At 42.0% G+C, this 11,780-nt stretch overlaps 1 protein-coding gene and 1 pseudogene across 2 annotated transcripts in view; one reads left to right on the forward strand and one right to left on the reverse strand.

Moving 5' to 3' along the window:
• The window catches only part of SEC23A (SEC23 homolog A, COPII coat complex component), a 68,221-nt gene extending 61,963 nt beyond the window's left edge, over nucleotides 1-6,258 (reverse strand). Inside the window, exons 1-2 of one of the 2 annotated variants that reach the window (XM_012469269.2) lie at nucleotides 6,150-6,258; nucleotides 907-1,148 (exon numbers count right to left, since the gene is read on the reverse strand). In XM_012469269.2, coding sequence (XP_012324692.1) covers nucleotides 907-1,127 — 221 coding nt within the window. In that variant the 5' untranslated portion in view covers nucleotides 1,128-1,148; nucleotides 6,150-6,258. Of the gene's footprint in view, nucleotides 1-906; nucleotides 1,186-6,149 lie in introns of both variants that reach the window. The other variant, XM_012469280.2, reaches the window with a different exon arrangement.
• A 4,779-nt stretch (nucleotides 6,259-11,037) lies between these two features.
• Nucleotides 11,038-11,546, forward strand: LOC105728739 (peptidyl-prolyl cis-trans isomerase A-like; annotated as a pseudogene).
• The last annotated feature ends 234 nt before the right edge of the window (nucleotides 11,547-11,780 follow it).

Genomic DNA, 11,780 nt, shown 5'->3' on the forward strand with positions numbered 1-11,780 from the left:
ATAAAACTCTAGCTTCTGGGTGGAGAACAGACTGCTGAAAGACAAGAATAGAAACAGGGAGAGCAGGTAGGAGGATACTGAAATTGCCCCAGAAAAAGATGGTGGTATCTTGAAGCAGAGTATACTACCAGAGATGGAATAAAAGACTGTAAAAGACGGAATCCGTCATGTTCTAAAGGCAGATCACCCAGATTTGCTAGTGGATTGGCTGGGGGGAGAAGGAATAGAAAGAGAAATAAAATGATTTCTGAGATTTTGGCTTAAGCAACAGAAATCACAACATTTTTGGAACACCACGTTATTCAATTATGACTCTTTTTTTTTTGAGAAGGAGTCTTGCTCTGTCGCCCAGGCTAGAGTGCAGCGGCACCATCTCATCTCACTGCAACCTCTGCCTCCGAGGTTCAAGCAATTCTCCTGTCTCAGCCTCCCAAGTAGCCGTGACTACAGGCACACGCCACCATGCCTGGCTAAGTTTTGTATTTTTAGTAGAGACGGGGTTTCACCATATTGGTCAGGCTGGTCTCAAACTCCTGACCTCAGGTGATCCACTGCCTCAGCTTCCCAAAGTGCTGGGATTACAGGCATGAGCCACCACACCCGGCCAATTATGATTTTTCTAATGACACAAGATGGGCTGATACACAGTCACCACCACTATTCAGAAAACACTGATGGGATCTAACAGTTTTTATAGTGACAGTTTTTTACATTTGGTCTCTTTATATTATCAACTCACAACAACTAGATCTTAAAATTTTACAGCTCTCTGAATTTCTTTGACTGTCCTAATTTGAAAAAATTACTATGAACAAAAACAAAGGGATTTTTGTATAAATATGCAAAAAAAACCCCTATATTTTAAAATCACATTGCCACATTAGTTTTTCTATATATTTTACTTACCATAAAGGATTCAAAACTGCACGGCAAGTGGTCCTACTACACAGAACAGGTTCATATTGAATAGGTGGTAAGTCAGGTCTCTCCTTCAGTGGTGTAAACAGGGCTGCCACAGGAACAACCATTCTTGTAGCTTCCAGTCGACTTGATGGCCAAACATTCCAACTAAATCGGACTCCGTCTCGTTCTTCATTTTGTTGAATGAATTCCAAATAGGTTGTCATTGTGGAGTTTGATTCTTATTTCTGTACCAAATTTTTAAATTTTTAAATCCAGGATCCTCTTAAGAAAAGGTTCAAAATAAGTATGTTTTCCCTACATTCAGCCATATTAACACATTAGAAATCAGGACCAAATGAAAGTATTTATCTCAGAAAAAAATCAGCAAGCAACTCATAACAAAATAATAAATGGCTCTACTCTCTATATCCATAAGGCTGAATAAGAGGTATTTAACACTTTTTTATTCATTCTAAAAGATGATGGCAAAAAATAGCAAGTGTCCTATTTATTTAAGGGTAAATAGGAAAGAAATGCAAAATTAGGGGGAAAACCTAGATCCTACGTTTTCCATATCAGTTTTGAAAGTTACATGAATTCATATAAACAGATTTCAAAATTATAAAGTTCTAAAACTCAGATGGTTTCTATCTGAAAAAAAAAGTTTTCTCTAAACTTTATAAAAGAGAATGTTTAATGGCATATAACAAAAAGATTTTCCTAAAACTGGGCACTTCTGCTTTGGACAGGTAATTTTCTTATTGTGCAAATATAGGCTATCTGTAGCACAATAAATAAAACGCTTGATAAGTACTGTTCCCCCAATTTATATATCATTTAGCCTCTTTTGCAGAAACTTACTTCAGAATATTTTTAACATTCCAAATTATGAGAGCATTTCAAACTCCAGTTTGAGATATTAAATTATCAGTATACTAATTTAAGTTTACTAACCAGGGAAAGAGGAGGCACTCTGGGGAGGGTCCAGTATTAAAAGACAGCTCCATTTTTACTGTCTAAATGCCTACATAGGATGCCAGCTTTCCTACGTAGGCAATAGCTCTATCTCATGCTCTCAAACTGCAACAGTGGTTAGTCATGGAAGGAAGCTGAAGAATTTAAAGGTGTGGGAGGACAAAAATATTCAAGTGTTATGTGTAGCAGAGATGAAGGATGTTAAGTTAAAAGAACTGAACTGTGAATCTTGGGTGCCTGGAAAACCCAACATGGATGTTTAAAGTTGCTAAGAACAATGGTGGGACGAGAAACTGATTCTAAAATTTAAGTGAAGAAAAAAGAGATATTATTACGGGGCGGGGGGAATTAGATACAACAATTTTAATTTTAGAAAATCTTTCAAATACATGTTGATAAAACAAATTACAGAAAGTGAAGCTTAACAAATCTAAGCATTCCAAGCAGTTAAGAAATTTCTCTTCTTTAACTGAAATAAGAAAATAAAAATTAAAGAAAATAAAGTATTTCCTCCTATTGTGCCAGAATCTTGGAGACAGCTAGAAAATCTTATGCTAATCAAAAAAGATTGTGGATTTTTCAAAGGTGTATAAAGGGTAAAAATAAATCCCAAGACTAAACTTGTTTAGAAAAGACTATTTTGGGCCGGGCGCGGTGGTTCACGCCTGTAACCCCAGCACTTTGGAAGACTGAGGTGGGTGGATCATGAGGTCAGGAGTTCAAGACCAGCCTGACCAACACGGTGAAACCCCGTCTCTACTATAAACACAAAAAATAGCTGGGCGTGGTGGCCGGTGCCTGTAATCCCAGCTACTTGGGAGACCGAGGCAGGAGAACTGCTTGAATCCAGGAGGCAGAGACTGCAGTGAGCCGAGATCACACCACTGCCCTCCAGCCTGGGTGACAGAGCGAGACTTCATCTCACAAAAAAAAAAAAAGGGAGAGAGAGAGAAATAAAATGAAATCAGGACAGGGATGACTACATTTGACAAAAAAAAAAAATAAGTCACAAGAAATATCATGTTGTTAAGAAAAAATAAGAACTCTAATGTGCAATAACAAAAAAATTAAAATGCATCTAAAACACATCTGCAAAAGGCATTAAAATATCTAGAACACAAAACAAAAGATGTTTTGAATGGCTATTTTCTCAATTCTCCCAAGGATAGTACATAACTAGTACTTAGATATTATACAGATATTTTCTTAAAAATGTATGAAGTAAACCTGTCACTTCATAGAAAACAACTGATAGTATTTTTTGCCAACGATAAAAACTTCAGCTTTCAAGCAAATACTCAATTGTTTTAAAACTTGTGCCTGCTACCATGAGCTTGACAAGTTCCTAATATGGAAAGATTTTTCTGATGAGTTCACTGTTGGTATTAATGTGATTTGATATTGTATAACAAAATGTATTAACATTTAGAAGATATGCATTACTCAGTGAAGCAATATCTCTCAGTCAATTCATGATGTTAAAATACCATATATGGGTGGATGATCCTTCAAAGTGCAGAATAGACCAATGGTTTGAAGGTAACAAAGTACAAGAAGTTCACTCCTGGCTCACACCAGTAATCCCAGCACTTTGGGAAGCCGAGGCGGGCAGATCACTTGAGGTCAGGAGTTCGAAACCAACCTTGTCAACATGGTGAAACCCCCTCTCTACCAAAAGTACAAAAATTAGTCGGGCGTGCTGGCACGTCCCAGCTACTTGGGAGGCTGAAGCAGGAGAACTGCTTCAACCCAGGAGGAGGAGGTTGCAGTGAACCAAGTTCACACCATTACACTCCAGCCTGGGCGAAGAAGCAAGACTGTCTCACACACACAAAAAAGTTCACTCCTAAGCTTTCAGATTCCACACTGCAATTAACCTTTTAATTTCTTAATTAGTCCTTCATACAATTCAATCAAAATAATGTATCACAATAAACTGCAGAAATAGATATGAAAACCCACCTGTCTTCTATTTAGCCATTTTTTTTCTCTTTGGATACTCAATAATATTTAAGTTAGGGGGTCCTAAGAACCACTGCCTTAGGACCATTAGGAAACCTCACTAACAAAGGTTCTAGGAATCTTAGCAGGAAGACAATTCACATGCAGACAATACCCAGGTTTAAGTTTCTACAGCTGGTTAACAAGCTGGATTGTATCTCCACATCCTTACTTCTCATTAAGACATACTAAATATCACCTGAGTAATATTTGAGCACAACTCCCCTTCACATTTTTTCCTCACAATCTCTCTGCTCTAAGATCGATTTGCTTGCTAAATCACATCTGTTATACTTCTCACATTCTCACTTTCCAGCAGTAGTTTGAAGAAAGTCCCACCTGTTTCTCATTGGTTCAATTACATGGCTATGCACAACACTTCCCTGACTTCCCTCACCTTTCTATAGTAGAAATCATGCAATCTTAAAATCACGAATTCAAGTACAAAATTTGCCAGGCTTAGTTTCATGTCCAAAAATGGCATATCTGAAACAAAGTCCTTTTACAAGCTAGCTTTTCATAAAATGTTATTATTTGATAAGCACTCTCTCCCCTAATACTAACATGTTTGCATGAAAGTATTAAACCAAAGAAATATTATTCCACACACTATATTAGAATGCAGACTTAGCATACTATTTTTTTTTTTTCCTTTGAGATGGAGTCTCACTCTATCACCCACGTTGGAGTGCAGTGGCACAATCACAGCTCACTGCAACCTCCACCTTCCAGGTTCAGGTGATTCTCCCACCTCAGCCTCCCGAGTAGCTGGGCTTACTGGCACAAGCCACTATGCCCGGCTAATTTTTGTATTTTTAGTAGAGATGGGGTTTCACCATGTTGGCCAGGCTGGTCTCAAACTCCTGACCTTATATGATCTGCCCACCTCCGCCTCCCAAAGGGCTGGGATTACAGGCGTGAACCGCCATGCCCGGCCACTAATCTTTATTTAAAAAAAAAAAAAAGTGATACAAAACACAAAAGACTATTCTAATGAAATGTCCAATTTCAGTACAATTTACTTTAAATAATTCATCATGGTAGAGCTAAAAGCTAAGAAGCAAACCATTATGTCACTTTAACCTAGTATATCAAATATGTGCCCAAGCCTTTTAAAGGCATGTTAAAAGACTTTCCCTATGATAGTTTGTCAATATTCTAATTTAAGCCCTTTTATTCATATCTAATGGGAAATTTACTTGCCAAGTAAATTTGAGTTCCTTCCAATTAGATGTATTTGTTAGCAGCTAATCAAAAGTCTCCTTTTCACTTGTAAAATCCTCGATGAACTGTCTTCAGTTACTTCTGGCAATGAGCTTTATGATCTTGGACAATTTAACCTCTCTGAATTCTCAACTTTCTCATCAGCAAGATGAGAGACTTGGATTAGAAAATCACAAGGTCCCATCTAACTCTAAAATTCTGTAAATCAATTAAAAATAGCTGGACTTTCTGAAATGATGCTCATTCACTACCAGAGGAAAAAGAGAAGGAAACTTAACATGCATTTATATTTAAATCTAAAACTTTTTTAAATCAAGTTAATTTGGCTAGTTATCCATGGCTTTGAAGGGTAGAGGTTGAGGGAGTTCACGTGAAAACGGGAATTCCACACCCCCACTCCAGGGACTCATGTAGATTTGCTATGACTTTGCTCAGGTAGTACCTTTACCACCAAATAGGAAAACACTACCTACGGCAGAAAGGAAGCCCAATGGGATAGGACTGGTCCTGCTGGAAAACTGAACTCTTTGTAATCAAAACCCAAGGCATTAGCTTTACCTAGCACTTTTCCCCTTAACCCCTTTAACTTCCAAGGCCGAATTACGCGTGACGTAGTCAATTCAGTTCAAAGTCTAGGACACTCCTTATCAAGCAAGGAATGAAACAAGAAGTCCAAGGGCCCAGCAGCGACGATGGGCTTGGGTGGAGAAGGTGGGTGGCCCAGGAGGTGGGAGTGGGTGCTGGGCGAGATGCTCGAACCACCGTTTTCCACACGACTCCCATCTTTCCACCTAATCCAGGGGAGCTGGGGGAGGAGGCCGGGCCCCTGGCACCGGCAGAGCGAAGCAGAGCGTGGTGGATGAGAGGGTGGCAGGCTCAGCGCTCAACGCTCCCACAGCCGGACCGGCCCTTAGCCTGCGCCCGCAGCACCGAGAGGGCAAAGCCGGGACCACCCCAGGACCCCAGCCGCCAGCCCGCCGCCGACACCCGGCCCCGGCTTCCCGCTGCGCACCTGCGGTAGCTGGGAGCGAAGAGGCGGCCCTTACCTCACTGTCCTCCTACCGGACCCGTCGCAGCCTCCGCCTTGCAAAATCAGTCCTCTCCACCCAGCAGGAGCAGTCCGTGGCACCCCAATCAGGGCTGGCACCGCCCCGCCCCCGGCCTCCGCCAAGACCTCCGCCCGGCCAACATGGCTGGCGCCGCCTCTGCCACGTCAAGGGGAGGGGGGCGGGGCGTGAGGCCAGGAAGGGGGCAGGAAGGGGCGGGCGCAGAGTTACCGGGGCGGGCTACCAGCCCCCAGAGCTTGTAAGCGCAGGATTTGAGAATGACACGCGGTGGGCAAAGGGATCGAGAGGGCGAGAAGGGAGGAGAGGTAGCGGAAACCAAGCCAGAGGGGCGAAAGAACCCGGACGACCCAGGCAGCCGGGCGACCGAGGGGCGTTGGACTGTGCAGAGCGAGACCGAGAAAGGGGCGGCGCCGGGGGAGCGCCTTTCCCAGCTCGCCGAAGCCACTGCGGATCCCACTCCCTGCAGGTCAGAGAGAGTGGAGAACTGGTGCCACTGAGACACCTTAGCTCACCGAGAGAAATAGAGACGACCTCCAGGACATCTTAGGACCCTGGTTGATTCCGAGAATCACAAACCACATCTCTGAAAAAAGTGAGAAGTTCATTCTTTGGCTTAGTGCAACAAATGATTAATGAACACCTACTATGTGCCAGACACAACTGAGATGCTGGTGATATGATGCAGGAAAAGTAGGCCCAGATCCCTGGCCCGGAAAAATTTACGTACTATTTATGTATTCTAGCCTATATTTTCCTCCTACATTGCCTCTGCCACCTCAACTCTGTCTCCCCCCACCCCCCAACACACACACAGTACAATATTTGGCTGATTCATCTTGATGTGTTCAATGCTTTTTTTTCCAAGAAAAGAGCAAAATGAGAAAAGAACAGATTGGTAAGACATTAGAGCTTGGTGGTCTCAGACAACCCCATCCTTCAGTGAGGGGTTTCCCATGGAATTAATTACATATATGACAACACCTAAAATCTTTTTTTTGTTTGTTTTTTTTGAGACGGAGTTTCGCTCTTGTTACCCAGGCTGGAGTGCAATGGCGCGATCTCGGCTCACCGCAACCTCGGCCCCCTGGGTTCAGGCAATTCTCCTGCCTCAGCCTCCTGAGTAGCTGGGATTACAGGCACGCGCCACCATGCCCAGCTAATTTTTTGTATTTTTAGTAGAGACGGGGTTTCACCATGTTGACCAGGATGGTCTCGATCTCTTGGCCTCATGATCCACCCGCCTCAGTCTCCTAAAGTGCTGGGATTACAGGCGTGAGCCACCGCGCCCGGCCCTAACACCTAAAATCTTGCAAAGCTTAGCCATATCAGCATTTTATGGAATAGAAAAAAAGATCTGATCCCTGTCCTTCACAGCTTATCTTCATGAAAAATAAGATACCAACACCAAACATAGATTTCCCTTTCTATAATGTGTATACTAAAGTTGTTTTGGAATGTGGAAGAGGATGCATTTGCTTGTCAAATTATAATACAATCCTGAAGAGGGCAGTGGGAATCAAAAGCCAAGAATTAGTGTAAGCCTCCAAATAAAGTAGGTTCAGGGTGCTACCTTAACAAGGATTCTTGACAGCACATCATGTAAACAGCAGGGGTAATGTTACAAAGGTGGAATAAGTACACCCACAAAAAGTGACAAGATCTAAGAATGAGTAGGGTAAAAAGACATAGATCTATGTCCATTTAGGCTGCCATAATAACATACCCTCAACTGGGTAGCTCATAAACAACAGAAATTTATTTCTCACTGTTTTGGAGGCCGAGAAATCCAGGATCAAGATGCCAGCCGATTTGGTGTCCAGTGAGGACCTGCTTTCTGATTCATAGATGGTGCCTTCGAACTGTATTGGGGCTGGCTAGCTCTCTGGGGTCTCTTTTACGAGGGTACTAATCCCATTCATGAGAGGCCAGCCCTCATGACCTATTCACCTCCCAAAGCCCCTACCTTCTAATACCATCACCTTAGCAGTTAGGATTTTAACATATGAGATTGTAGGGGGACGCAAACATTCAGACCATAGCAACATTGATGAGAAGATCCACAAAGATCCTGGAATTCAATGATGAACAAATCAAAGTATAGCATCTTTGGTAGTTACATTCATTTCATGGTACCCAGAAAGGCATCTTTACCATCCAGCTCAATGAAGTCTTTTTAAAAACTCATCATTCCTTTGTTTTCAGTTGATCAAAGGTTTTGTTTCCCTATTACAATGAAGTAGATGTTAGGATGGATAACAAATGCAGTTGCATCTGTCTTTATGTACTTTAAGATGAATGACTTTAATCCTTGGATGTACTATAAGGATCAGGATCTTCTGGACCCAACTTCAGTCTTTCAGGGTTGTTTGGTTTTTTGGGGTTTTTTTGTTTTTGAATTCTATTCTCTTTTTCTTGAGATGGAGTTTCGTTCTTGTTGCCCAGGCTGGAGTGCAAATGGCTCGATCCCGACTCACCGCAACCTCTGCCTCCCAGGTTCAAGTGATTCTCCTGCCTCAGTCTCCCCAGTAGCTGGGATTACAGGCATGCACCACCATGCCCAGCTAATTTTGTATTTTTAGTAGAGACAGCGTTTCTCCATGTTGGTCAGCCTGGTTTTGAACCCTCAGCCTCAGGTGATCCACCCACCTCAGCCTCCCAAAGTGCTGGGATTACAGCCTCCCAAAGTGCTGGGATTACTCACACCCAGCTGTGAGTTCTGCTCTTAAGGATTGATATTTCACGATTTTTATTCCTTCATAGAAGTCTTCCAAACAACAAAGAGAAAATTTACTTTCTAAAAAAATAGATGTGGTGACTCACACCTGTAATCCTAGCAGTTTGGGAAGCTGAAGGGGGAAGATCCCTTGAGCCCAGGAGTTCAAGACCAGATTGGGAAACATGGTGAAATCCCATCTCTACCAAAAACAGAAAAATTAGCAGGGCACGGTGGTGTGTGCCTTTAATCCCAGCTACTCAGGAGGCTGAAATGGGAGAATCACCTCAGCCCGGGAGGTCAAGGCTGCAGTGAGCCATGATGGCATGGCTGCATGACTGTGCCACTGCCTAGGTGATAGAGTGAGACTCTGTCCCAAAAATAAAATACATAAAATTACAAAATAGAATAAAACTCATTATGTTTGCAATTCCCATATAGATCCATTGGGATTTACTAATTTTTTTTTTCCTGTATGTTGGAACATTCTGCTACTTCATCATCCATAGCATTATTTCATCCTTACTGATCAATTATTCCAAGCTATGCTGTAAAAAATACAAAAATCGGCAGGGCATCGTGGCTCACGCCTGTAATCCCAGCACTTTGGGAGGCCGAGGCAGGTGGATCACCTGAATTCAGGAGTTTGAGACCAGCCTGACCAACATGGAGAAACCCCATCTCTACTAAAAATACAAAATTAGCTGGGTGTGGTAGTGCACACCTGTAATCCCAGCTCCTGGGGAGGCTGAGGTAGGAGAATCACTTCATCCCGGCAGGTTGAGGTTGCAGTTAGCCAAGATCATGCCATTGGACTCCAGCCTGGGCAACAAGAGCAAAACTCTGTCTCAAAAAAAAAAAGACAAAAATCAGGCTGGTGCAGCGGCTCACACATATAATTCCAGGGTTTTCACCATGTTGGCCAGACTGGTCTCACTCCTGGCCTCAAGTGATCTGCCTGCCTAAGCCTCCCAAAGTGCTGGGATTACAGGCATAAGCCACCGTGCTCTGCCTCTTTTTTTCTTTTTTAATAGGGATGGGGTCTCTCTATGTTGCTCAGGTTGGAACTGAACTCCTGGACTCAAGGGATCCTCCCACCTCGACCTCCCAAAGTATTGGGATTATAGGCATGAACCACTACACCTATAATTTTTTCTAGTATGCTGGTTAGGAGGTTTCAACCTGAGGAAGAGTAGAAAGAGCATGGAAATTTTTTTTTAACTCCTGTGAAAGGAAGGTCAGAACATACAAGAGATTGTAAAAAAATATAAAATCTCATATAAGCTCTCTTCAAAAGAGTCTTTTAAAAGCAAATACTCCTAAGTTCACTACTTCTTCAAACTGGCATTTTAAAGAAATGCCAGAGATTAAAAAGACAGGGAAAGATTCTGTGGTCAAATAAAGACATGTACAGCCAAGAACATTTCTTAAAGATATTTGATCTTGCAACTTTTTTCCCAGGAACTGTTTTGGGTCAAGTACTCTAAACACCCTATGAAAGACTTTGACTTCCACCATTAAATATTAGTTAATACGTAACAGCTAGTAATGTTCATACTTCAGAACCCACAGATATTTCTAAACTGAGGTTCCAGTACTGCAGTCCAGTGGAGTATAATGTCAATTTCTTGGAATTGTAGATGTTAACCACCAGATGGAGCTTTCACCTCTACTTTTCCCTTTGGGTTTACTCTATTTTCTAGTATTGATGAAGCATTTGCAGTTTTTTTCTAACATGGATTCTCTTCCATTTGTTTAGATAGTGACAGATTAAGGCACTGGCCAACTATTTTTGGAGTTGTCACTTGAAAAAGCAATATCCATATTCCTATAATTTTGAACTTTCAGCATCAGTAGTGTGCTAAAGTTATATTCATGGAATAACATTTGTCTGATGCTCTATTCTGCACTCATAATGACTACAATTGTATTAAATATAATAATAAGGCTAATGAATAAATGACATGGAAATTACACAACTGTAAACTCAAGCCTTAGTGATCATTTAATCTAATCCCCATACATGACAAATAAATGTGAGGACAAGAGAAGTGGCACACTTAACAACACCTAAGGCCAGGGTACTGCTGCTCATTTAAAACCTACAACACTGGCTTTGCAAACACCACTGCCAGGAGCCCCGTTCTATCAGCCATGGTCAGCACCACCGTGTTCTTCAACATCGTGATTAATGGTGAGCCCTTGGGCCATGTTTTCTTCGAGCTGTTTGCAGACACGTTTCCAAGGACAGTAGAAAACTGTAATGCTCTGTGTGTTGGAGAGAAAGGATTGGGTTATTAGGGTTCTTTCCTTCACAGAATTATTCCAGGGTTTACATATCAAGGTGGTGACTTCACACACAATAATAGCACTGGTGGCAAGTACATCTATGGGGAGGAATTTGATAACGAGAATTTCATCCTAAAGCATACAGGTCCTGGCATCTTGTCCATGGCAAATGCTGGATCCATCACAAACAGTTCCCAGTTTTTCATCTGCACTGTCAAGACTGAGTGGTTGGATGGCAAGCATGTGGTCTTTGGCAAGGTGAAAGAAGGCATGAATATTATGGAAGCCATGGAGTGCTTTGGGTCCAGGAATGGCAAGACAAGCAAGAAAATCATCACTGCTGACTGTGGGTGACTCTAAAAAGTTTGCCATTCCATCCCTAGCTCAGTAGAGCACCCCTCCACCCCATTTGCTTGCAGTATCCTATAATCTTTGTGCTGTCTCTGCAAGTCCCTTTGAGTTCCATGTTTTCTTTGTTTCTGTCCATGCCTAGCTGATTGCAGAGTTAAGTTTATGATTATGAAATAAAAACTAAATAACAAAAAAAACCCTACAACATTGAGTTTTCATTTCATGCCTGTCTTTTCCTCTTTAAATGCTGACAAGAC

The sequence above is a fragment of the Aotus nancymaae genome, unplaced genomic scaffold, assembly GCF_030222135.1.
Source record: "Aotus nancymaae isolate 86718 unplaced genomic scaffold, 86718_ANA_hifiasm-v0.15.2.pri h1tg000062l, whole genome shotgun sequence".
NCBI lineage: Eukaryota > Metazoa > Chordata > Mammalia > Primates > Aotidae > Aotus > Aotus nancymaae.